The 25,996-nt window shown below is 37.1% G+C and overlaps 3 protein-coding genes across 3 annotated transcripts in view; 1 reads left to right on the forward strand and 2 right to left on the reverse strand.

Annotated features, from left to right (window-relative positions):
• Positions 1–12,184, reverse strand: tigara (TP53 induced glycolysis regulatory phosphatase a). Its single transcript, XM_058087469.1, has 6 exons — positions 11,975–12,184; positions 11,488–11,525; positions 11,289–11,410; positions 10,418–10,495; positions 10,149–10,259; positions 1–8,139 (listed from the first exon to the last, which is right to left on the reverse strand). The coding sequence occupies exons 1-6, from the start codon at positions 12,010–12,012 to the stop codon at positions 7,771–7,773; spliced, it is 756 nt and encodes a 251-aa protein (XP_057943452.1). The 5' UTR covers positions 12,013–12,184; the 3' UTR covers positions 1–7,770.
• LOC131138363 (uncharacterized) lies at positions 552–9,121 on the forward strand. The gene is made up of 4 exons (XM_058087207.1): positions 552–617; positions 5,125–5,392; positions 6,283–6,386; positions 6,639–9,121. The coding sequence occupies exons 1-4, from the start codon at positions 552–554 to the stop codon at positions 7,020–7,022; spliced, it is 822 nt and encodes a 273-aa protein (XP_057943190.1). The 3' UTR covers positions 7,023–9,121.
• A 3,797-nt stretch (positions 12,185–15,981) lies between the features above and the next one.
• The window catches only part of ccnd2a (cyclin D2, a), a 32,504-nt gene continuing 22,489 nt past the window's right edge, over positions 15,982–25,996 (reverse strand). The window contains exons 4-5 of the mRNA XM_058087595.1: positions 25,096–25,244; positions 15,982–16,975 (exon numbers count right to left, since the gene is read on the reverse strand). Of these exons, the coding sequence (XP_057943578.1) occupies positions 16,802–16,975; positions 25,096–25,244 (323 nt within the window). The 3' untranslated portion in view covers positions 15,982–16,801. The remainder of the gene's footprint in view (positions 16,976–25,095; positions 25,245–25,996) is intronic.

Raw genomic sequence — 25,996 nt, forward strand, 5'->3', positions numbered from 1 at the left:
AAAATGTTCTTGAAAAGTTAGTTTTATTTTCCCCTAAATTACCATTATTTCTGACAAATCTGGCTTATTTCCCCAAATTTTTCACTCTTCCCTCAGACACCACCACTGGGTCTTTAGCCCCATTTAGCCCCATTCCTGGGGGGCACAGACACTTCTACCACTCGGCCCCCCGTCCCCCGGAATTAGATAAAGAAAGTGAAGCCTTTTGTTTATACGTCACAATTTAAGACAATCCCACTAATTAGTTAATCAGGCCGGACTGACTGAGTGTGTGTGTGTGTGTGTGTGTGTGTGTGTGTGGTCATGGCGTAATTACAAGTGTGACCCCCCGGCCCCCGTTAATGAGGGTCTGCTTTGAAGGACATCAGGATTCTAAACTTCAGGTACCTCGGTCTGTCGTATTTTAGATGGAAGTATTTACGCTAAATAGTCGGAGAGCATGCAACAATTGGAGATAATGTGATCCAACGTCGGGGACAAGACGGGTTGGACTTATAAGGGACCGCGCGCGAGGCCGCCATTGTTGCTTTAACTCGGTGAGGATGCCAGCAATGCGGGCTAGCATAGCTGAGCCGCCCAAAGCGGGGCCCATTCGTCAGAGCCATTTGTGTTCCAAGGTTGGAGGTGCTGACGTTTTTTTGGGTGTCTGGTTACCCGAGTTTTAGGTGTTTTTCTTCTTTCGACCTTGGTTGACCTTGATCAGTTTTTGTGCTGCAGTGGAACCCGGAAGTTCGACAGTTCATCGGAATTCAAAGTACGTTTTACAGAAAGCCACGTTCGTCGTATTTGTGATGATGTCCGTTGTTAAAAATTGAACAGCGTCGTAAGTGCTTCATCACACATGTTGTCAGCCTCTCTGTTTTATCGTCACATTCAGTGTCACTTTTGACTTTTGAGCTTGTGCTATCCTCTTCACCACGTCCAGCCTTTCCAAACCTGCTGGGGAGAGTGGATTTTTTTTTAACTGCTCCACGATTTCAGGATCCACTGGCAGTGGAACCCGTTTTAAGATGGTCCCACTCATGTCGAGAACCCGTGAATGCGGCCCAACTTCCCAATTCCCGGTCTGCCGTGTTCCTCTTATTACTAAAAAAGTTCCATTGTTTTTATCGACATAAAATTCGAGAGCCATGGCGGTCATTTCGCTGTGGACATGTGTTGCGTATTGTCGTGTTTTTGCAGGTTTGCATTTATGTCCGATAAATGCCCAAGCAATTTCTGCGGCACGGACTAGTGGCACGGACTCGAACGGTAGGACAGACTATTTACCGATTGGAACCCTGGAACCCTGCTTAGCACCATAAATTCATTCCAGACGGTCCGACTTTACCCGACTTCCGGTTCTGGTTGCCGGGCGCCGGAGGAAGCGAGTACTTTTAATGTTAGTGCCGACCTGCCAACATGTACACATTTATAGTACTCTTGCATAATTCTTGGTTTCACTTTCTAGTGCAGTCTGTACGATCCAGATGATGATTTCTTTCTGTCTTAACAAAACCATGAGCTAATGCTAACTGTCGAATGTACACAAACCGAGGTACAATGTAAACCAAAAAAGACGCTAACCAAGGTTCCACTGTACCTTTGCTGGGAATGATCGGGAATGGACTGTGGTTGACTTTCGAGGTTCCACTGTACTTTGAATGGTCGGACTTCGGTCCAAGTAGCAAACTACGAAGTGTGTTTTGAAGTAGTCATCTTTACCTCATACGCCGCCGGAATGTACCACGCCGCGAGCGCCGGATCGGGATACCGCTCATGTTTAGTTTAGAGATGAGCGGGCCCAGCGGGTTGGGTCGGCGCCAAAGTGACAGTAGACGCCGTATCAATTGAGCTCGAGTCAGGAATAACAGGGCATCATGAAGACAGGACTAGGTTGGGGGTGGGGGTGCGTTTTTTTTTACACGGTTCGCGGTAGGTAACGCAAGTAGCAGGGGAATCATACGCTTCCAGGAAGGTTGGCTAGCTAGACACGCTAAATACTGTGACCCAGGAGAGGATGAGGATGTTAAAACTGTGAGTATTATCACCACTGATGAAGCTAAATGTCGGGAGTCGGAGTCGGTCGCCATTATTGTAGTCCTTTTGCCTTGAAAACGCCATCGGTTGTAGCTTAGCTTTTACCCTTGAAATGACCTTTGTCATGTCTGTGCAAAACTACTCAAAAAAAAAGTGCAAAGAATCCCATCCGAGCAAGAAAAAATTAAATTTAAAAGCACTTTTTTTTTTTTTTTTTTTTGTTATGGGGGTGTCTCACTGTCGGCATAATACGGGGGGGGGGGGGTTGGGGGGTCGAAACTGGCAAAAGCAGGACAACAACATGTTATTATTAGCAGTGGTATTGCATCTAAAGCAGGGGTGGGCAAAGTTTTGCGTTAACAAAATCGCCTCTCGGGGGCGGGGGAACGGGGGAGGGTGGGGGAGGGGGCTATATATTTCATACATGCATACTAGTCTAAGTTAATCCCCCGCCCGGACCGCAGTTTGCCCACCCAACTTTGGCGTCTAAAGTGTGCCCTGGGTTGCATGATATTTTTTTCCAGGGGGTATCCAAGTATTTTGTGGTAAAAAAAAAAAAAAAAATCAACCCCCCCATTTTTTGAATTCCCTATTATTATTATTATTATTATTATTATATGCACACGGAATTCTGAATGCTCCCTTTGGAATATGCACCCAAATGTCTGAATTTTGCCATTTTTGCTGATCATCAGCTGCTTATAAAGATTTATGTTGGTTCGCAGGGTGAGTGAATGGACGTGGGATCAGTTGTGTGTGTGTGTGTGTGTGTGTGTGTGTGTGTTGTGTGTATTGTGTGTTGTGTGTCCCTGTGCGCCAGCAGCCTTTATGTTTTCCTCTCGGTTTTCTATTCCTGCACTGAGGGGGAGAGCGCTTCCTCTCGAGTCCCCCCCCCCCCCTCCTCTTTTTGAACATATACCTCACCTTCTGCCTTAGTTCCGATTATTGAAATGATTGTAAATTAGTTTGAAACAACAGACTTCTTCAATCATTTGTTTCTGAAAAAAAAAAAAAAAAAAAATATGATGACTCATACGTAAAGAAAAAAAAAATACTATATTACAAATGGGTTTCCTTTTATTTTTGTACGTATGTGCTGTGCACAGCAGTCAACTGTATTCCTCAAATGATAATAAAAGAGATTTTGTAAAAGCTGTTGTGATGCCTTCAGGTTCCGTGCTTAAAATGACACAGGAGTCCACCGTTTGGTTGTGGTATTAATTCAATACATAATTAATTCATCCTGGGGCTTGACAGGGATCCATTAGCCTGCCTGTCAGTTATTATGCGTAATAATTTAGCATAATTTAGCTTAGCATGTCTACTCTATTAGGTAGTCCAACAGGTTTTTGTTGATGTAACTACAATTCAGATTGAATCCCGCTTATTTTTGCTTTAATATTTTAACTTTATGCTACTACTAAGGTGACATTATTTTTCCTCACAATATTATAAGTGTATTCCTGTAAAATTTATTTTTTTTCTAGTAATATTTTGACTTTATTTCCATTTAATTTTTCTAACTATTTCAACAAATGATCATAGAAGCAGCTAAAAATGATCATATTTTGAGTCAAATGATCAAACATATCCAATTTGGTGTTTATCAGGACCATGTGCTCCTGATAATGCGTAATAATTTAGCATAATTTAGCTTAGCATGTCTACTCTATTAGGTAGTCCAACAGGTTTTTGTTGATCTAACTACAATTCATATTGAATCCCGCTTATTTTTGCTTTAATATTTCAAATTTATGCTGCTACTAATGTGACATTATTTTTCCTCACAATATTATAAGTGTATTCCTGTAAAATTTTATTTTTTTCTGATTAGATAATTTTTTTTCTAGTAATATTTTGACTTTATTTCCATTTAATTTTTCCAACTATTTCAACAAATGATCATAGCAGCAGCTAAAAATGATCATATTTTGAGTAAAATGATCAAGCATATCCAATTTGGCGTTTATCAGGACCATGTGCTCCTGATAATGCGTAATAATTTAGCATAATTTAGCTTAGCATGTCTACTCTATTAGGTAGTCCAACAGGTTTTTGTTGATCTAACTACAATTCATATTGAATCCCGCTTATTTTTGCTTTAATATTTCAAATTTATGCTGCTACTAATGTGACATTATTTTTCCTCACAATATTATAAGTGTATTCCTGTAAAATTTTATTTTTTTCTGATTAGATAATTTTTTTTCTAGTAATATTTTGACTTTATTTCCATTTAATTTTTCTAACTATTTCAACAAATGATCATAGAAGCAGCTAAAAATGATCATATTTTGAGTCAAATGATCAAGCATATCCAATTTGGCGTTTATCAGGACCATGTGCTCCTGATAATGCGTAATAATTTAGCATAATTTAGCTTAGCATGTCTACTCCATTAGGTAGTCCAACAGGTTTTTGTTGATGTAACTACAATTCATATTGAATCCCGCTTATTTTTGCTTTAATATTTTAACTTTATGCTACTACTAAGGTGACATTATTTTTCCTCACAATATTATAAGTGTATTCCTGTAAAATTTATTTTTTTTCTAGTAATATTTTGACTTTATTTCAATTTAATTTTTCCAACTATTTCAACAAATGATCATAGCAGCAGCTAAAAATGATCATATTTTGAGTCAAATGATCAAACATATCCAATTTGGTGTTGATCAGGACCATGTGCTCCAATGAAACATTACCAAAGATCGTGTATTTGACACTATAGCTTATAATGCTGACATCTTGGTTGGACTTAACAAAGGCTGCCAATGGGGAAACAGCGCCCTCGTCTGGCTGTAAAGAGGAACGTCAGGCATCAGAAGCAATGCAAAATGCTATTGAGGTGTCCATTCATTGTACATTACTGGGTTTTTCAAGGTATTGATGGTACAGAGGGTGAAAATATTATCCAAATATGATAATTAACATACATATGGCAATGCTATTTATTATTGCCAAGGCAAATAATGTATTTTAGTGTCCGAAGCGGCGACAGCGTTCCTTGTTATGCTGCCAGTTAAGGCCTGGAGGAATTCCAGGCAGGCTGTGTGTTATTTGGGTAAATGAGTTAGCTAGTTCATCGACCTTCTGTTTAAATAGGACGGCTGGACTTTCTCCTGTCCCCAGAACTGCTCACACGCGGACCGAGAGCGCTTGTTCTGCTCCAGTCAGACCGAGCGCCACATCCCGACCATGCGAGCGGCTTTCTTCCCGTTCCTCCTGATTGCCTTACATGTGTCCGTACCAGCCGATTGTAGATCCAGGTTCAAGGGCCTAGAGGGGCTTCGTCAGAACGGTGCCCGTCGATCTGGGGCGCATGCGGACAGACGTGGATCCACCAGGGAACCTTTTCTTGGGGACTTTCTCGGTGAGTCTGCTGCATGTCCTTGGTTTATTTTGGGGGTGTCCAAACTTTTGCCACAGGGGGCGTCATATTAAAAAAAAAAAATGAGGTTTCAGGGTGCAGGGTTCGTGTTGAAGTAGAGCTTCATCACCTGATCCAAAGTTTAAGACTATAGTTAAAAAAAAAAAAAATCCCCCTTAAATAAAACTAAAATGTTCAAAAATACTCATTAATTAATAGCTGTGGCGTTCAAAAAAATAGGTTTGAACATGCTTAAATCCAGTGGGAATGACGGCATCCACCGTCTGGAGTTGATGTCCAATTTCGGAAACGTCCCTTGCCGTCAATCCCCAAATGTTCTCTAATGGATTTGGATGATGGGAACACGTAGGATGGTCCTAAAGCTTCAGCGTAGTCCGCTGGAAGAAGTCCTTACGACATACTAGATTGAGGTTCTGTAGTCATGTACCACGGCATCTGCGACATCACCACATAGCCAGCTACCGTTTGACACCCCTGCACAATCTGAAGCTCCATTGTTCCATTGATGGATCATGATGGCATTTTTGGATGTTTTTTTTTTTTTTTAGACAAAGTCAAATATAATAGCAGAATAATTAATATTAGCATAACGGTATACCTTTTAAAACTTTTGTAAAAATTTTTTGCTGTCAATCATAATTGTAGAATTGTTATAAGTTGGTCAAATTGCAACTTTATTGTTCATCCTTGGTAATGTTCTGATGCAAACTGTTTTTTTTTTAAATATCCCGCAGGACTAAAACAAAAACAAAACCCCCTTGGGTTGGACTTTGGACACCACTGATGTAATCCTCAAGGCATTCCTGTTCTGTTTGAAATGCTTCAGCGCCGCATTACTTCTAACCAAACACTAAACTTTGCTCCCCTTGCAGTTCTTCTACCTGCAAGAACGACCAAGAGCGACTTTGTGTCCGTATTTGACTTGAAAAGACAAGCTTTTGTGTGTTTGGACTCAAAGTTGGAGCTGTACAACTCGGTGAGTAACTTTAGCCGGCTATTTTCCACCTTTTTAAACCCATGTCGCGATTCTGTGTGAAAAGGCCTGGCGTTCGGACGTAGCATCCACGCTGTAAGTGAAACTGGAAGCTTAGTCTCTGATAAGCGCTGCGTACATTGGTGCAATAATGTCTGGAAATTAATCTGTGTAAAAGGCACAGACGTCTTATCTGTGGCTATCACTGTTTTTGTGAGCCTTTCTATCCAACGTTGTTCTTTTCTGACCAAACAGAGACAAAAAGACACAAAGGATTGTCTTTTCCGCCGCTCCGGCTTCATCAGTGGCGTCTTTTACTCTTCGCTGGCGTCATCCCACCCGTCCTTGGTCTTTCTAAAGCGCTTCATAGCCCCCTTGGTGACCAGGCAGAGGAGAAGCGAAGAAGTGAACCCGTCCGATCCGTTAAGATCCGAGTCGGATCCCTCCCATTCCGTTCAGGATCACAAAGAGTCGGAACATTTGCAGCCTGAACAGGACCAAGCTGGAGCCGTGTCGAAGGAGACCATCTCGTCCTGTGATGACCCCTTAAAGGTCCTGCATGCTAACGGGCCCGTGAGCCCGGTCAAGACCATTATAGCCGATCGAGCTGAGCAAGACTCGATGAATGTGGACTCCTAGATTAGAGTGGGACGGCTACGCCTGAACATAATTCCAACGGGAACTGGATGAATCTGTTTCCGGGGCCTTTTGGCGACATGTGATGGTATCGAAGGACGGGTTTGGTGCGGTGAGCGGCTCGTCCTTTAACCTCCGAGTTAAACTTTAAACCCGGGTCAAGATGTGGCAATGTCTGTTTGGGATATGGGAATGTCGGGATGAGAACATTTCGCAAGCATGCTAGGTGCTGGACACCACCAGTCACACAAATGAAGTGTTTATTTATTGAATAACGGACTTTCTTTTATTAGCCCAGGGTTTTATTATTTATATACTTCATGTTCTGTTTTTTTTTTTCATGTGGAAAAAAAAAAAAATCATTTTCAAGGATGATATATTTTTTGATATATGATTTTGATTTTTGATTATATATATTTGATTGATTTTTTGTAATTATTTTTGCTTTATTTATTTATACTATATTAACTCATTCAGTAAAAAAAGTCAGTTTTTTTTGTTGTCAACCTAAAAAAGTTTTATAATAAAATAGTTGGAAGTGTTGGAACACTAAAAAAAAAATGAACACAGTAAAAAATGAAAAAGACGATCCAATGTTAATAATATCATGGGGTTTGACGTCCCTTATTTATAACATATACATTTGATAAAAATATATATCAATAAATAAAGAGACTTTAAGTCCCAATCTAATCCATTGAGGAAAGCGGCCATTTTAGCTCGCCAGGTTCGCGACAACGACTCGAGAATATTAAGTTTTAACATGATCCCCCTTGTTGACAAACAAACAGTGTATGTCGGACACTTTGAAGGCCTCGTCCTCCTGGTTCAAGGTGAGCACAAAGCGACTCATGCCGGCGTTTGGACACAGAGAGAACATGCGTGCCCTTGTGCAATCCCGAGGTACGGAGCAACGTAAATCATCCACGAGATAGCGCATGGTCACGCACATGTAGGCCCCGTGTCCGACCACCAGCGCGTGGACGGGGACGTCGTCGGCGTCAGTCTCACCTTGAGGTGCCGCTACCGGAGGTAGCGAGACGTCGTGGCTGTTGGGCCAATGTTGACGCCACATTTGATGGAGCATTTTGAGCCAAAACTCTTGGACGCGCTGCTTCAGCTGAACACAGAAAAGGCCCGTTTTAGAATTTTCTCTCTGTATAAACTGCAGCTTTGCAAGGGCGGATCGCTCCTGATGCAACAGCCTGCAACTAGCGAGCGGCAGGCCCCATCGTCAAGTCTATCTTTGTCATCGTCATGTGCCTGTCCCGTGGTGGGATGGAGCAAAGTTAACATCCCGGCCAGGAACTAATGCATAAACAGAGGCGGCACGTTTCTGAAATAGAACATACCAATCACACACGGGGGGGGCGGCCACATACGTGTCATAAATACACAAATAGCCGTGACTTTTTCATCAGAGTCTCTGCAGTAAAAAGGATGTACTTTGATCACAGGTGAAATTTACTGTACACTCTTGCACTGCTGTGTTGACCTTTGCCGCCCTCTGGTGGACAACTTTATTCCTAGTTGTAATTTCATACGCTTCAGCCATCATATAAGATGAGTGTGACTTACTTTACACTTGCTATGTGTTGTTGTGATTCACAGCGCTTATATTGTTGTCATGTAGATTTTTTAAGCGTTCAAGAAAGCCAGAAATGTCAACACAAAACATGATTTTATAGTTTATATTTTATATTTTACAAATTTCCCCACTGAGGGACGAATAAAGGCATATCTTAGTTTTCATGAATTTCCATAAAGTAAGATTCTATATTAATGCGGTATTAATGTTTCTAATTAAAATGATCAGACCCGAGTTCAATTCCACCCTCGTGAAAATGATGGTAAAGCCGTGATTCATAACTGTACTTTGATAAACTCCAATTCTGATGTAAACAAAACCTCTTGCTGTCAAAGATGGCGCCCGCCACCCCCAATTCTATGGAGGACCAAAACTGCCAAAATAATAAATAAATAAATAAATAAAAGTGGAAATAAAAACAAAAATGAAAACAAAAATCAAAAAATTAAATACAAAAAAATTAATATAAATGGAAATAAAAACAAAAATAAAAAAATATATACATACATAAATAAATAAAAGCAAAAATAAATACAAAAATAAAAAACAAGATTCAAAAATTAAAAATAAATACAAAATAAATATATAAATAGAATTACATATCAATAAATAAATAAAAGCACTCTGCTCTCATATGTATTTATTTCATGCAGCAGACAATGTCAGCTTGAAATGCAGAAGGAAAAACTATTCAAATGAGGGGGCGGTCCTAAGTGTGTCTTGGGTTGAACTGTTCGCCTATTGGTTAATCGACACCGAGTCTGTTGTTTCATTTGTGTGAATTAACTGCTCCAATAAGGCTTCCACCCGGAAAAGCAGGTCATCCGGGGAAGCATTATCCGAAATATCTGCTAGCAAACGGAGATCCCTGGAGATTGCAGCCATATTTACCGCCATTGAGAGTGGTGTGGTGACTTCCTCTTGCTGTGGCCGTTTGCAGGCATACCTAGTCGATTTTCGCACTCACATGTCGATCAACCAATAGGCGAACAGTTCAACCCAAGACACACTTAGGACCGCCCCCTCATTTGAATAGTTTTTCCTTCTGCATTTCAAGCTGACATTGTCTGCTGCATGAAATAAATACATATGAGAGCAGAGTGCTTTTATTTATTTATTGATATTTAATTCTATTTATATATTTATTTTTGTATTTATTTCTACATTTATTTTTGTATTTATTTTTAATTTTTGAATCTTGTTTTTTATTTTTGTATTTATTTTTGCTTTTATTTATTTATTTATGTATATATTTTTTTTATTTTTGTTTTTATTTCCATTTATATTATTTTTTTGTATTTAATTTTTTGATTTTTTTTTCATTTTTGTTTTTATTTCCACTTTTATTTATTTATTTATTTATTATTTTGGCAGTTTTGGTCCTCCATACAATTCAGCGTGCGTATCAGTACCGCGCTAATAATAATAACAACCATAATAATTTTTCTATTTTGGTAATTTTCATATTGTTACATCTTTAAGTGACGGAGCTGTATTGAGGGAAGACTGTTAAGTCTTATGTTTAACTATAAGAACTTTACCTGCTCCTGAGTTTCTCCTTGAGGTGGAGTGAAGTCCAGAAAGGACTGACCAGCAGTCCTGGCCATCTCTCTCACTTCCTGCAAAAGCTGCCCCTCGGCTGTGCCAAAGCTCTAAAAAAACAGGAATGGTTTTAGTCGATATTCATGCGTGGGAATAACTTTGTTAAAGCTAGCAATGTTTTGCATGCATTCAATTAAATTCGGAGCGCCAGACAAAGATCTGCCGCCATCTTCTCGCTCACAAACACGCCGAAGATAGTTTGACTCACTTTCTCCTTAAGTAGCGGCTCACACGCCAGTTGCAATCTTGAACAACTGCTGTTGTGTTTCATGATGATTTCGGCGGTCTGAAACGAAAAGAAAGAAGACGGTTTGATGACCTGCCAAAAAAAGAGTGCTTCTTTGGGTGATATCGTGGAACCTCTAACGCAGGGGTGGGCAAACTACGGCCCGGGGGCCACATCCGGCCCGCCAAGTGTTTGAATACGGCCCGCCCAATCTTTCAAAAGTATTTAATTTAAACTCAACATACAACCTGGCATCATGGCCTGAGCCAACCTTTTGATGGTTGTATCAATTTTGTTGTTTGACATGGTCTGTTGTTTACAAAGTGCTCCTGAAAAAAGAGACACAAGCACATAATAATAATAAAAATTAAAATAATTATTATTATATTATTATAACTATTATGATTATTATATTTATTATATTAATTCAAATTATTATATTAATTATATATAATAATATTGTTATATTTGCATATTTTACATAATAATAATATAATAATTATTATTTTAATTATTATAATATTTTATTATTTTAAAAATATTTAAATATAAATATAAAATAATAAATAATAATAGCAGATTGCATGACAATTTTACAGATACAATAATACCAGGTGGACTGTTACGTGTAAAATATATAGTCTGCCTGCCCCCCTCCCCCCCCCCCCCCCGGAAATTTTGTTATATCAATGCGGCCCGCGAGTCAAAAACCTGAATTTGCACACATTTGTTTTGTTACATACGTCTCCGTTCTGGTTGCTAGCATCATGTAATGTATTACTTAGAGGTTCCACTGTCTCTCCACTCATTTCTACTTTTTTGAGCAAAAACAAATAAAAAGAAAACACCCCACCTGGCGAGCCCGTAGCATGTCACTGACAAACACGTTGGTGAAGGTGACATCTTTCAGGTAGCGGCCTGCAGCCTCGGCCTGCTGCAGCCCGACATCAGACAGCGCACAGTCTATGGCTTGACCTGGATGCAAACAGCGTGACATGGCACAAAACTGTTTATATATGTTAATAATTTTAGTTTTCTGTAGTCTGCAGTACCTTGCAGGCGCCCATCTTGATTGAACTGTGTTTCACCACTGTGGGAAATAAAGTGCAGGTTATGTTATTTAGTTAAAAATTAAAAAAAAATTAATACAACTTAGACTTCATACATTATTATTTTCATCTTCATACCGAATTGGGCAAAAGGCAACACTATTATCTGATATTTCATGCCTAGAGTTATGTGAAGTGGATGACATGCAGTATATTCTTTTTATAGCAACGTGTTATTTAAGCTAACACTCGACTTTTGCTTGATTATTCTGCCCTCTGGTGGTCAAGGTGAAACATAACCGCTCTTGCTAATAAAGTATGCTATGCTAACAAGTCGAGCAAAACTAATGCCATGTATGTGTCGTGTGTATGTTTGTATTCTATGTTTGTGTTTTGTATAATTTATGCTAACAGCCAAACTGAGGTGAAAGCAAACAAAACACCATATGGTCACACAGTTAGTGAAAATAAACGGAACTGCCGCACTTACTGTCGGACAAAAGTCAGCCCAAACCTCAACGCTTTCATTTCCTCGAGACTGTCGACAAAGTTACAAATTCGACGTATAAATTATGATGACTTTCTTTGCCTCGCCGAGGAATTGCACTTGAAGAGAGAGGAAACACAAAAGTAGCCTGCTTCCCGCTGCTTCCGGTCAGGCTTAAAGTCGCGAGTAGATACGCAGGTCAAAATTGGAGAGAGTCTTTTTTGCGAGTGTTACGGTAAACGTGGGGCAGCAGCTGCTTCCGGTCTTTTCATTCTTTACGTTTTTTTTTTTTTTACTTTTTTTGAAAGATAAATAACGATTGTAATTAGTGCGTTTATGATCGAAACATTCTTGGTAATATTAGTATAATTTGTATAAAATAATTTGTATTACATTGCTGAGGCACGTTAGCTTGTGAAGATGTACTTCCGGGTTTATATATGCTACAGTATATTATATTTTATGTACATTATATATACATAATCGTTTTGGTTGTTTAAAACGTTATATGTTTTCATGAAATGTTATGCCCAGAAAACTCCATTTTGTTGAAGTTAAGTTCATAATTATCATTAATTTTCGAATAATAACATGTTCATATACATAATTTGTGTTGATTCATTTTCATTTTTTAAGTAAAAATGTAACAATTGGGTTTTTATGTTATATTGTAAGCCCAGAAAATTTTTTTACCAACAAAAAATCATTATTATTGCATTTATAGTAATAACATTTTTTGTAGCATACTGTAGCATACCTAAACTTTACAACAAAAAACTTTTACTTTAGTAACTTTTTCCCATAAATATCGTTATGATTTTTTTCATTTATAATAACATTGACATCACATTATTTTCTTTGGATTTTTTTTCTTTTTTGTTTTTTTTTTGCAAAAGTTGACTTAAATGTAAATTAAAATGTAACTTTTATGTTCATATATACATCTGAAATACTTGGAAAATCAAATTTTTTAAACCCAGGCAATTATTTTAAGGCTACTCACACATTGTAATTTTTTTTGTGATGAAAATTGATTTAAATTTAGGTTTAATTGACATTGAAATTCAATCTATTCATTTTCTATAAACCAGGGTCGCGGTGTGGGGTATGCTGGAGCCTATCCCAGCTGGAGCTGAACTCCATGATGCTTTTCCGGGCGTACGTACGCATCATTGTGGGAACGAAGGAAAAGAACAGTGAGCTGATGTGGTGTCACACCCTTTAAAGCAGAAGTTTATTGAACAGAGGTTGTGCAACAGACATTTGAGGTACATGATATGAGTTCTAGTGGAGGAGGAGGAGGAAGAAGGGAGGGAGGGGGGGCATTAGGGGAAATCTGCTCCATTCAAACTTCCAGATATCATAATATTTATGGGTAAAAAAATGAGGTGTAACTCACTTTGATAAAATTTGTTACACACACACACAGAAACACACGCTTGACCAAAAACACATCGTTCCCAACATTCAGAATCCATACGGGCGGACATTCATGGTGATTGTGTGTAAAGCAACAAGTGTACTTTGGCCATCATCGGAATGCACAACATGTCAGATGCAGCACCAACAAACCAGACCCCCGAAAATGTTCTGCCCCCCTCCCCTCTCCAGTAAGTCCAAGTGGAAGCCAAACAGCGACGCGTCCACAAAAAATGCTAGTTTCTTGTTCTCTATTCTATTCCAGGCTCCCTAACCGCAGAGGTATCGATGACGGGTCGGTTGGTGTGTTTTCCGTGTAATCCTGAGGTATAGGACATACACCGCTGATGCAGAATGTGACGGAAGAAAAATAGCAAAATAGATTCAAATAGTTTGTAAAGGAGACATGCTATCTAAGCAAAAACTGTACAAAGAACATTTCCAGTCGAATACTCATTTCATGTTCTTCTATCACCTTCTACTTCGTTTTTTTTTTTTCTGAATTTATCTCTTAAGCAGTAAAATAATTATATTATAATACAAATGTTTATAAAATAGCAGCACACTCAAGTGACACATCACAACTCTGTAATGTTATTTTGTATAAATGAAACAAATTCATAGCTTTTAGCAGCGCAAAAAGACAACAATAACTCAATAAAAATATTGACTTTTTTTTTCTTGATGTCTTCACACCTCCTCCGTCGACTCTTCACTTTGGAATACAGTATCTCTAAATCTTAAAAAAAAAAAAAAAAAAAAAAAAAAACCCTTTTGTGGGTCTGGTCACCCCATAAAATATATCAATAACACAAATTGAAAGTGTGGTCTCAATATATATAACACACGCAACAAGAAATTGCAGAAAAAGAAAAAAAAATACAAAATAATCACAAACACTAAGTTTGGGTGAGAGCTTACATCCTGCAGGGGGGTAATTACCTAAAAAAAAAAAAAAAACACACACTCGCTTCAGTCTGACAACCAGCAATGTTTTTCGATACATAATTGACTTCCCTAAGCATGTGTGGTGTTAAAAAAAAACAGCCCGATTAACCCCCCCTCGTCAATCATCCCAAGCAGCAAAGCTCAAAAACGACCGACGACACGACACGACACGTTCGTGAACATTCGACATTTCAAGCCAGCACCGTAGAAAGTCAACAGCCACTGCGACACACGTTACTTGTGATGGTTTGGAAACGTAAAAAAAAATAAAATAAAGAAAAACAACTCATTGGCCTCTGAAGAACATGTGCAAATATCGGATGTTACAACCACACGTCCCCCCACCCGCCGCCATGTCTTGTGACTCCACCGTGTGGCTGTGATGCAGATAAATAGAAAGAATAATTCAAGTACAAAAAAAAAAAAAAAAAATCATGTCTTGACAGTGTACGTGAAGTGTGTTTTTTTTTTTTGTTCCAATCCTGGGAAAAATGGACACGCTCCTTATATGTATATCACATTGGTCTTTTTCTTGAATAGGAATGTTCTTTTTGATTGGAATGTCCTTATACGACCGTTGCTTGACATGGGGGGGTGATTGGGAAACCAGCCCTACAAAGTAAACCAAAAAAAAAAAAAAATCCAAAAAAAAAACACCCATCCGCCCACCCGCCCAAATCCAAATCACCACCATTTTGACGCATCTCCTGGGGAGCATGTTCTCAAAGTGCTTTGCCATTGAAATCATATATAGGGGAGCTGGAAAAACCACCCGTCGACGTCATCTTGCACTCCTCCAAGATCTGCTCTTAGTTCCTTATTCAGCAACCATCAATTATCTACACAAAATACAAGAATCCCACACAAAACGTTCCGATCTCTCTGAAGTTCTTGTCGGGCGTCCGTCTTATTCATTATCCAGCTCCGCCGGCTGTACATCAGCAGCATGCCCCCCCCCCTCCCCTGTACTCATGCATCCATCTTTTTTTTTCCCATTCTCTCCGCACCCTGTCGCTTCCCTCCCGATAAAACGAAACATCCTTTGTGCTCCGTTTGAATGTGCTCTAACACGCCGTAGAGTTCCGGGTACTCGGAAAAAAAAAAAACGCCATTATTAGCAGAACGGAGGTTCTTCTAGACGCAGGGGTGGGCAAACTACGGCCCGGGGGCCACATCCGGCCCGCCAAGTGTTTGAATACGGCCCGCCCAATCTTTCAAAAGTATTTAATTTAAACTCAACTCGTTGTTTGACATGGTGTGTTGTTTACAAAGTGCTCCTGAAAAAAGAGACACAAGCACATAATAATAATAAAGATTAAAATAATAATTATTATATTATTATTATAACTATTATGATTATTATATTTATTATATTAATGCTAATTATTATATTAATTATATATAATATTGTTATATTTGCATATTTTACATAATAATAATATAATAATTCTTATTTTAATTTTATTTTAATTATTATAATATTTTATTATTTTTAAAATATTTAAATATAAATATAAAATAATAAATAATAATAGCAGATTGCATGACAATTTTACAGATACAATAATACCAGGTGGACTGTTATGTGTAAAAAATATATAGTCTGACCCCCCCCACCCCCCCCCCCCCCCCATGCGGCCCGCGAGTCAAAAAGTTTGCCCACCCCTGTTCTAGAGAAAAAAGCGTCTGTCTCGTTCCGAGTCGGTGCAGCGGTTCATTGCTAGCCAACAACAGTCGTCGCTACGCTAATGAACGAAGGCGACAAAACATCGACAAAAAAACGCCTTACTGCTAATTTCGATACAGGATCCCTTTCACACAGACACGCACACATAAGCAGCCTGACTGACGAGCTTATTGATCTTCACTACTCAAAATATGTCCAATAATAATATTACGACTATAATATTATGACTATGATGTATTCAAAGGATCCTGTCTCTTCCCGGGATTCGGGAGCCACCGACGTTTTCAAGGCTTCCTCGCCGTTTTTTTTTTTTTTTACTGAAGATAGCAATGAGTATACGTAATATGACAACAGAGAGGGAGAGAAGAAACGAAGCCCGTACTTTGATGCCACCAACGCAAAAACATTGTGCCAACCAGCTATGGTTGCAATATAAGTTAATAACACGCATTCTATACAATGCAAAAATATGATTGGTTTCCCTTCTGTGTATCCAAGGCACCGTGGAGCGTCATCGTTTTTAGACTCGTAAAAAAAAAATCGATATTTCATGGGCAGGTGTTTTTTTTTTTGTCTCGAAGAACAGAAAAATCTACAAAAAAAACTAGCAAGCATTGTTCTTTTCTTTTAAAGGGCTTGTGTTTTTAACATTTTGTTTTTTTGTTCTTTTTTTCTGCTTTTAAGAAAGTTTTTTTTTTTTCCATGATTCTTTTTTTTTTCTTTCTTTCTTTCTTCTTCTTCTTGTAAATCCTTGCGCAACAATGCCCTCTGGTGGTTCACAAGTTGATGTCGCGGACGTCTGTGGGGGTGGAGGACTGGTCCAGCTCGTCCAAGCCTTTACTGCTGGGGCCTCTCTGGCTCTGCTGTTGCTGCTGCTGCTGCTGCAGGCCTTCACGCAGGCTAGTCTTTAACAAACGCTCGATCTGCTCCTGGCACTCTTTGAGAACGTCCTGCAGCCACACGGAGACACGGGGAAATCGGGTAAGTCAATTGGTTCCGCACACAAAAAAACATCAGTCAATTTATGCAAAATCAGAATATTTATAAATGCAATACTTTAGTAGTTAGAGCTCAGAAAACCTCTTTATGACCTTTGAAATATAGTTTTTATTTATATTTATTATATATTATTATATTATATATATATATTTATTATATATTATTTATATATTTTTTTATTTATTACAACCCTCTTCACAGCCTTATATTCACTTGTATAGACACTAATATAATAGATTTATTAGATAGATTTATTAGATACAGATCACTGTTAGCGGCCGAGTTTCTGCTTGGTGTGAAAACAGAAGCCTGTGTTTTCACGAGGGATTATTTATTATTTATTATTTATTATTTATTATTTATTATTTATTATTTATTATTTATTATTTATTATTTATTATTTATTATTTATTATTTATTATTTATTATTTATTATTAGTTTTTGTGTTTGTTTTTTTTTTTTTTAATTTTTTAATTTATGTTTTATGTTTTATGTTTTATGTTTTATGTTTTATGTTTTATTTTTTATTTTTTATTTTTTATTTTTTATTTTTTATTTTTTATTAAAACAAAAAGCATCTTGCCCGAAGACAGCTGGGATAGGCTCCAGCACCCCCGCGACCCTCGTGAGGAAAAAGCGGTAGAAAATCAATGAATGAATGAATAAAAACAAAAAGCCACTCCAAAATTGTTCATTGGTGTACCCCGCCTTTCGCCCAGAGACAGCTGGGATAGGCTCCAGCACCAACCGCGACCCTCGTGAGGATAAGTGGTAGAAAATGAATGAATGAATAAATAAAAACAAAAAGCCACTCCAAAATTGTCCATAGGTGTACCCTGTATTTCACCCGGAGACAGCTGGGATAGGCTCCAGCACCACCGCAACCCTCGTGAGGAAAAAGCGGTAGAAAATCAATGAATGAATGAATAAAAACAAAAAGCCACTCCAAAATTGTCCATAGATTTACCCCGCACATCTTGCCCAAAGACAGCTGGGATAGGCTCCAGCACCAACCGTGACCCTCGTGAGGATAAGTGGTAGAAAATGAATGAATAAAACAAAAAGCCACTCCAAAATTGTCCATAGATTTACCGCACATCTTGCCCAAAGACAGCTGGGATAGGCTCCAGCACCAACCGTGACCCTCGTGAGGATAAGTGGTAGAAAATGAATGAATAAAAACAAAAAGCCACTCCAAAATTGTCCATAGGTTTACCGCACATCTTGCCCAAAGACAGCTGGGATAGGCTCCAGCACCTCCAGCCTCCTTGAAAACACAGGTAGTACTAAAGCTATGTTAATGACATCCACCTCCTGTGGGAAACACAAAGGTGGGGCCTTTTTAACGAGAGCCAGTCCTTGTGCCTGCCTGCCTGCCTGCCTGCCTGCGGGGGGGATCCGCGTGAGACCGGCCCGGCTCGCCTTTCACAATCAAAGGCAGCCGCCGCAATGTGAGAACCCACCTGGGAGAGCAGCCTCTCAGCAAGCACTGAGCCCTCATATCCGTCTGTGATGGATGGTCCTGAGTGGGGGGGTAGAAAATGTGTGTGTGTGTTGAATACAGTGTTAGCAAAACACTAAGCTCGCCAATGCACAACACTGCCCTCTAGTGGCGGTGAGATGCTACAGCAACCAAAGCTGCTTGTGTTCCTCAACCTACACAACTGCAGCTAATTTAATCCTGATGGGCCACAGTTTGAGTCTGTGTTCTGGTTTGCGGTGCCGCCGGGCCAGGATGAAATTACACATTACTCACGACAAGAGCTGCTCTTCAGGAGCCTGACAAAAGGTCGTGATGTCAAAGGTCGGCCGGCGCCGTATATTACAGGCCAAAAAGCGTGTCTGAATTCCAGACTCGTTTTACGGCTATTTATAGAGGACAATGTGCTGGCGGTGGAGTTGCTTTTTTCCCGAGCAGCTTGAAGTAACCCCAACTAATAAATGTCTACTATTTGTCATCATCGGTGGTTGTTCCTATTATTTGATTGACGTTTTAGACCAACTTTTTGACTCACCACATCAAAAAAATGGAGTTGAATATGACAGCCTTACTCACGGTGCAACAAAGTAACACCACAACACAGCCACAGAAAGTTAAACCACTATTATTTTGTGGCTAGCTACGTGCTAACAACATTTTATTTGTTTCTCATCTTCTTACGAATTAAAAAAATTAACACATTTGTTCTTTAATGTTTTAATTCTATGCTATTAAAATGACATATTTTTCCTTGTAAGATTATGGGTTTAATCTAGTAAAACTATGGATTTTTTTTTGCATTAGACTACAAATTTTTTAACGTAATATTTGGACTTTATCCTCAGAAAATTACAGCAATTTTTTTTCCCATTTCTGCTGTTTTTTCAGCAATAATATGATTTTAATCCAATATTAGAATTTATTCCCCAACGTAATTTTCAAAGAATGTGAAAAAATATTATTATTATATGTTTTTATTAATATAATATTTGATATATAATATTTATATATATATAATTTTTATATGTGTTATATATTTAATATATTATACTATTATACAAAATAATAATATTTTCTCTTATACTGACTTTTTTCTTGTAAAATTATTACAGATTTTTCCATGATTTTCCAGATTTTTTTCCATGTTTTTTTCCAGCAATAATATGATTTTAATCCAATGTTAGAATTTATTCCCCAAACTAATTTTCAAAAATGTGAAAAAATATATTATTATATTTAATATATTAATATAATATATATCATATTTATATATATATATATATAATTTTTATATGTATTATATATTTAATATATTATATTATTATACAAAATAATAATATTTTGTCTTATACTGACTTTTTTCTTGTAAAATTATTACAGATTTTTCCATGATTTCCCAGATTTTTTTTTCCAGTTTTTTTATTTTAATCCAATGTTAGAATTTATTACCCAACCTAATTTTCAAAAATGTGAAAAAATACATTATTATATTTAATATATTAATATAATATATATAATATTTTATATATAATATTTTTATATATATTATATATTTAATATATTATTTTATTATTTTGTCTTATACTGACTTTTTTCTTGTAAAATTACTACGATTTTTCCATGATTTTCCAGATTTTTTTTTTTTTTAACAAAATGATATTTTGATGTGTCTGCAAGCCACAAATGACCGCCTGACCGTTTGGACAACCCTGCTTTAACTCTTTAACTCTACCCAGCATGCTTTGAGGCCATACTTTGCCCACACCGGTCACCTGACCAGCCTCCATTCTCTGAAGGGACCACTAACACAGGTATTTGTGCACCCACACACACCCACACCCACACTTTGCCCACCAACATGTGCCCCGATAGTCATAAAATCTCAATTCCTGTGAGAAAACCAAGCAAAGCTCTGAACATGTACAGGAACTGCCTGTGTTGTACCGCAAGAATGCATGCCTTCGCTTCTAATAAGACGCTCTCACAGTCTCGGGCGCGCTTTAAAGCGGCGAGTCCGACAACTTGCCAAGTCTTATAGGCTTTATTTGAGAAGGTTTTAATGGCTTCAATGTGGGACTACTGGAAACATCAGCAGTGTTTGCAGACAAGGTGCTTGCCCGGCGAGGACCAACAGCGGTGAAGATGTCTGGAGATGAAGAATAAACCTGGACGACACATGACAGTCTCCGCCCCCCGCCCCCGTCCCCCCACCACCACCACCCACGTCAAGCATCCATCATGTTGTAAGAATCTATCTTTGTGACAAGGCATGCACATTATTCCTGGGCGGCTTTTGTCACACTGGGAAGTCGTGAAGACAGACAAAACCAAAAAGGAAGAAATGCGTGAAGCCGTGGAATGTGTTTCAAGTGCCGACTGGATGGTCGAAGGCGGGGTGAGCATGCAGACGCACGACAACCCGCAGACTATGAATGGGAAACTTAAATAAAACTGAACGTATATTTTTAAAAATGGCGGCCTCCAATGCCTCGGTAAGGAGACTAGATCGAGAACAAAATGCCGTGACCGAACTTTTTGCATCAAGTAACTTATTTCTAATGAAAACTCAATGGTTAACTTCTTTTTACACTTATAAGAGGTCACGTGCTGTTAAATGTGCAGGTTTTTGTGCTATGAAATCAGAATGAGAATGCCCTTTATTGTCATTGTATTACATACAAAAAAATTTGAATTTTGTAGAAAATAAAAATAAAAAATAAGGAAAAAATTACAAATAAAATAAGGAATAAGAATATAAATATAAAAAAATATTTTATTATTATTTTCATTAATTATTATTTTTTCTACCAGCTAATTATTTTCATTCTCTGGGCTTCCACTCATATGTTTGATCCCATTATTTTTTTGTCCCTGCCTCTTGTTAAAAAGTCAGCTGGGATAGGCTCCAGCACACCACCACCACTCTAGTGAGGACATGCGGCATAAAGTAACTTATTTCTAATGAAAAGTCAACTATTTTGGTGTCAATGGTTAACTTCTTTTTACACTTATAAGAGGTCACGTGCTGTTAAATGTGCAGGTTTTTGTGCTATGAAATCAGAATGAGAATGGCCTTTGTTGTCGTTGTATTTCATACAAAAAAAATTGAATTTTGTAGAAAGTAAAAATAAAAAATAAGGAAAAAATTACAAATAAAATAAGGAATAAGAATATAAATATAAAAAAATATTTTATTATTATTATAATTAATTATTATTTATTCTACCAGCTAATTATTTTAATTCTCTGGGCTTCCACTCATATAGTAATGCTATGTTTGATCCCATTATTTTTTTTTGTCCCTGTGATTGGCTGGCGGCCAGCCCAGGATTGCGACAATTTGTCAAAGATTTTTTTTTGTAAAAGAAAAAAAAAAAAAAAAAAAAATCTATGAAAAAAAAATCAATAAAAAATATCAAATTATTTAGGGGGGGCTTAAGAACATTTTAAAATAGGCCTAATGACGCCACAAAAAAAAACATGCTAGGTTAATTAGCATCTCCAAATTGTCCATAGGTATGAATGTGATGAGTGTGAATGGTTGTTTGTCTATATGTGCCCTGTGATTGGCTGGCCACCAGTCCAGGTTGTACCCCGCCTGTCGAACGAAGACATCTGGGATAGGCTCCAGCACCCCCTGCAACACTCTGTGTGTGCAGAGCACATTCCTCCAGCGGGCCCAAGGTAGTGACCGCGCCTTGTCACATTTCCATTGGAAAACCGCAGCTTGAGGATCACGCCGATGCCAGCAGGGTGCCGGGAGGAGTCGGCCTCAGCCGTGATGCCGTTGGCAGCGACATCAGCAACTTTCCCCTCACATTTGGCCTCAGTCTTTAGCTAGCTTTAGCGCTACTCTCTCGCTGGCCAAAACACAAATACACAAACTTATGTGTACGTTTGGACTTGGGTTCAAACTACCACCCTGGTGACTGCAGTCTAAATTGTCACGGAGGTGGCCCTTGGGTGTTGACCCCGACTATTACCTGGATCCACTTTTGTTGAAAAGTCTCAAAAAGACGTCAAAATAAAGCTAATTAGCATAAATTCATATTCCTTAAAGCTGATAAGTTCTTGTGTAACTTTACAAAGCAAAACATAGCCAATATGTTTGCTTTTGGCTAGCTTCTAAGCGGTTCATACTTAAGTCCCTCATATATGTTGAATTAGGAAAGGTGCCCTCGGCTTCGCCTCCAGCCCGGAGTTCCAAAGCGCGGCTTGTCTGGATCCAGGAATGTGGGGAGTTGATCATAGCGCCACAGAGCGACTTAATTCCCTCATGTCCTGAACCGTGCAGTCTAAACACACTGAGGTCCTGTGCTGCCGAGGCAAACTATTTGTTTTTCCTCCGCCGGTGAGCGAGACTTCACACGGCACACGCCAGAGGGAGCCATGTTTTCCAGCAGTGACGCGTTAAGGGCCCAAAGGAGGACTTGATTGGTCCCGCCGCCCCGCCCCTCCTGATCCTCACTTTGGGTCAGGTTTTAACAAAGCAGGGTTTGGGGTGTGCAGTTATCTGCCCCCCGTGAAGTGTCCACATGAGTTTTGTTTTGTTTTTTTTGTTTTATTTTATTTTATTTTTTATGTTTTAATTTAATTTAATTTAATTTAATTTAATTTAATTTAATTTAATTTAATTTAATTTAATTTAATTTAATTTAATTTAATTTAATTTAATTTAATTTAATTTAATTTTATTTTATTTTATTTTATTTTATTTTATTTTATTTTTTATTTTTTATTTTTTATTTTTTATTTTTTATTTTTTATTTTTTAATTTAATTTAATTTAATTTAATTTAATTTAATTTAATTTAATTTAATTTAATTTAATTTAATTTAATTTAATTTAATTTAATTTAATTTAATTTAATTTAATTTTATTTTATTTTATTTAATTTAATTTTATTTAATTTTATTTTTATTTGTGGTTAAAACACATGTTTTAAACCAACTCAACCAATCATATTTTACTCGTGTAAAATTTATGTATTTTATTTTATTTTATTTTATATTTTTTATTTTATTTCTTATGTTTATTTTTTTAATTTAATTTAATTTAATTTAATTTAATTTAATTTAATTTAATTTAATTTCTTATTTTATTTTTAATTTAATTTAATTTTTTAAATTAAATTAAATTAAATTACATTTTATTTCTTATTTTATTTTTAATTAAATTAAATTAAATTAAATTAAATTAAATTAAATTAAATTAAATTAAATTAAATTAAATTAAATTAAATTAAATTTTTATTTGTGGTTAAAACACATGTTTTAAACCAACTCAACCAATCATATTTTACTCGTGTCAGACTCTACCTTTACCGATACGAGCGAGGTGTTCCGAGCACGTCAAGACGGGCCGCCACATGACGAATGCCAGGTATTGCTAACGGTCCTGCCGCTGTTTGGACTCGTCTTACCCACCACAGCAGCATTCCCGGGATTGTTTATACTCCGACGGAAAACCTGCCGCTTGCTAGCAGTCAACTTTATGACAAAAAGCCCAACGCGCAGGAAACTAATGTTCCATGACTTAAGATTATCGCATGAATTACAGAACCTCCATATATTCACCCGCCAATCTTATGTAGCTAAATAACCAAAATATTACACAATTCCCAGGATGATGCAACGCAGTTCTACAGCATTGGAAATCATAATAATAAACATACTCACAAACTTTTCATGCAGCCTTTGTTTACAATGCTATTAGAATGCTAAGTGTAAGGTGTTAGAGGTGTTAGAATACATGTCGCTAACACCGGTACAGGTATGTTGCACGTATTACTACTATTACTACTACTGTACTATCACATATTTAGAAATGGACACCAAACTATATTTAGCATATCACAAACAATGGTGACAAAACATTAGAAGTAAATATTTATTATTTAGACCAATGGTTCTCAAAGTGTGGGCTGCGGCCCCCTGGTGGGCTGCAGTGGTACTGCAGGTGGGCCACAAGAGGTCATTAAAAATGTGATTAATTTTTGAAAATATTATTTTTATTGTAAAATATTTATTGCGTGATTTAAATATATATTTATAGTAATAACCTATTGAGTGTTATCGACTTGTCACAATATTTGAGGAACCTTATACAGTTTATACAGTCAGTACTAATAATACTACTACTAATAATAACCATTATTAACAATAATAATAATTAATAATAACAACAATAATAGTAATGATAATAACAATAATTATTGAATGTATTATTATTAATAATAAATGTATTATTATTATTAATATGATTAAATAAATAATTACATAATAATAATTATTACATTTATCATTTATAATAATAGAATTATTATTATAAATACATTAAATTATAAAAAATATATAAATTATAAGAATTATTATTATTATTAAGTTTGGGAACCCCTGATTCAAACTTTACAACAATGGTACATGTTTACCTGTATAGTCCGATATTGATAAAATATGATGAAATATCAAGAAAGAGAAGAAAATGATCAAAAATATGTGCCTTGAGACGCCATATTTGACATATCCACCCCCCCAAACACACATTTTTTCCAAATGATCAATGAAAATAAAACGAGTACATGAACTCACCACTTCTGTGTTTGTGATTTTGGCCAGCAGGTCTGTCAGACTGTCCCCCCACTGGGACTGGTTCACCGAGTCCAGCTGCAAGCCGCAGATTGCTGCCCCCACGCTTCCCGTGGCAATCATGGATGGAGGGTGCATGGCGAATCCGAAATCTGTTCGAGAGGAACAAAGGTTAATTGAGCCAACGTGTAGAAACGACGTTTTCACTTCTTGTTTATTTGTATGACTTAGCATTGGATTGCTCATAAATCTCACAATTTTAGCATGATTGGTTTAATGTACAACATTTTTCTGTATGATTGTCAGTTGATGTTTAGGACCAAAATGATATTTTTTCAAGCTCTGATTAAATTTTTCTTCATAATTGGCATTGAAAACATGATTTTTTTGCAACTTTTATAGTACATACCAGTGCGGCGGCATGCCACAGATTCATTCAGTCCGCCACAAATACATTTTGGTCATGTTTTAATAGGTTTTGTTACTTCAAACAAGCAATTAAAGTGGATACAGCTGTGTCTTTACTGGAGGATTATAGAATGTATATGCATCTTTAATGTACAATATTTTTCTGTATGATTGTCAGTTTATGTTTAGGACCAAAATGATATTTTTTCAAGCTCTGATGAAATTTTTCTTCATAATTGGCATTGAAGACATGATTTTTTTGCAACTTTTATAGTACATACCAGTGCGGCGGCATGCCACAGATTCATTCAGTCCGCCACAAATATATTTTTGGTCATGTTTTAATAGGTTTTGTTACTTCAAACAAGCAATTAAAGTGGATACAGCTGTGTCTTTACTGCAGGATTATAGAATGGTATATGCATCTTTAATGTACAATATTTTTCTGTATGATTGTCAGTTGATGTTTAGGACCAAAATGATATTTCTTCAAGCT

The sequence above is a fragment of the Doryrhamphus excisus genome, chromosome 11 (genome assembly GCF_030265055.1).
Source record: "Doryrhamphus excisus isolate RoL2022-K1 chromosome 11, RoL_Dexc_1.0, whole genome shotgun sequence".
NCBI classification, from domain to species: domain Eukaryota; kingdom Metazoa; phylum Chordata; class Actinopteri; order Syngnathiformes; family Syngnathidae; genus Doryrhamphus; species Doryrhamphus excisus.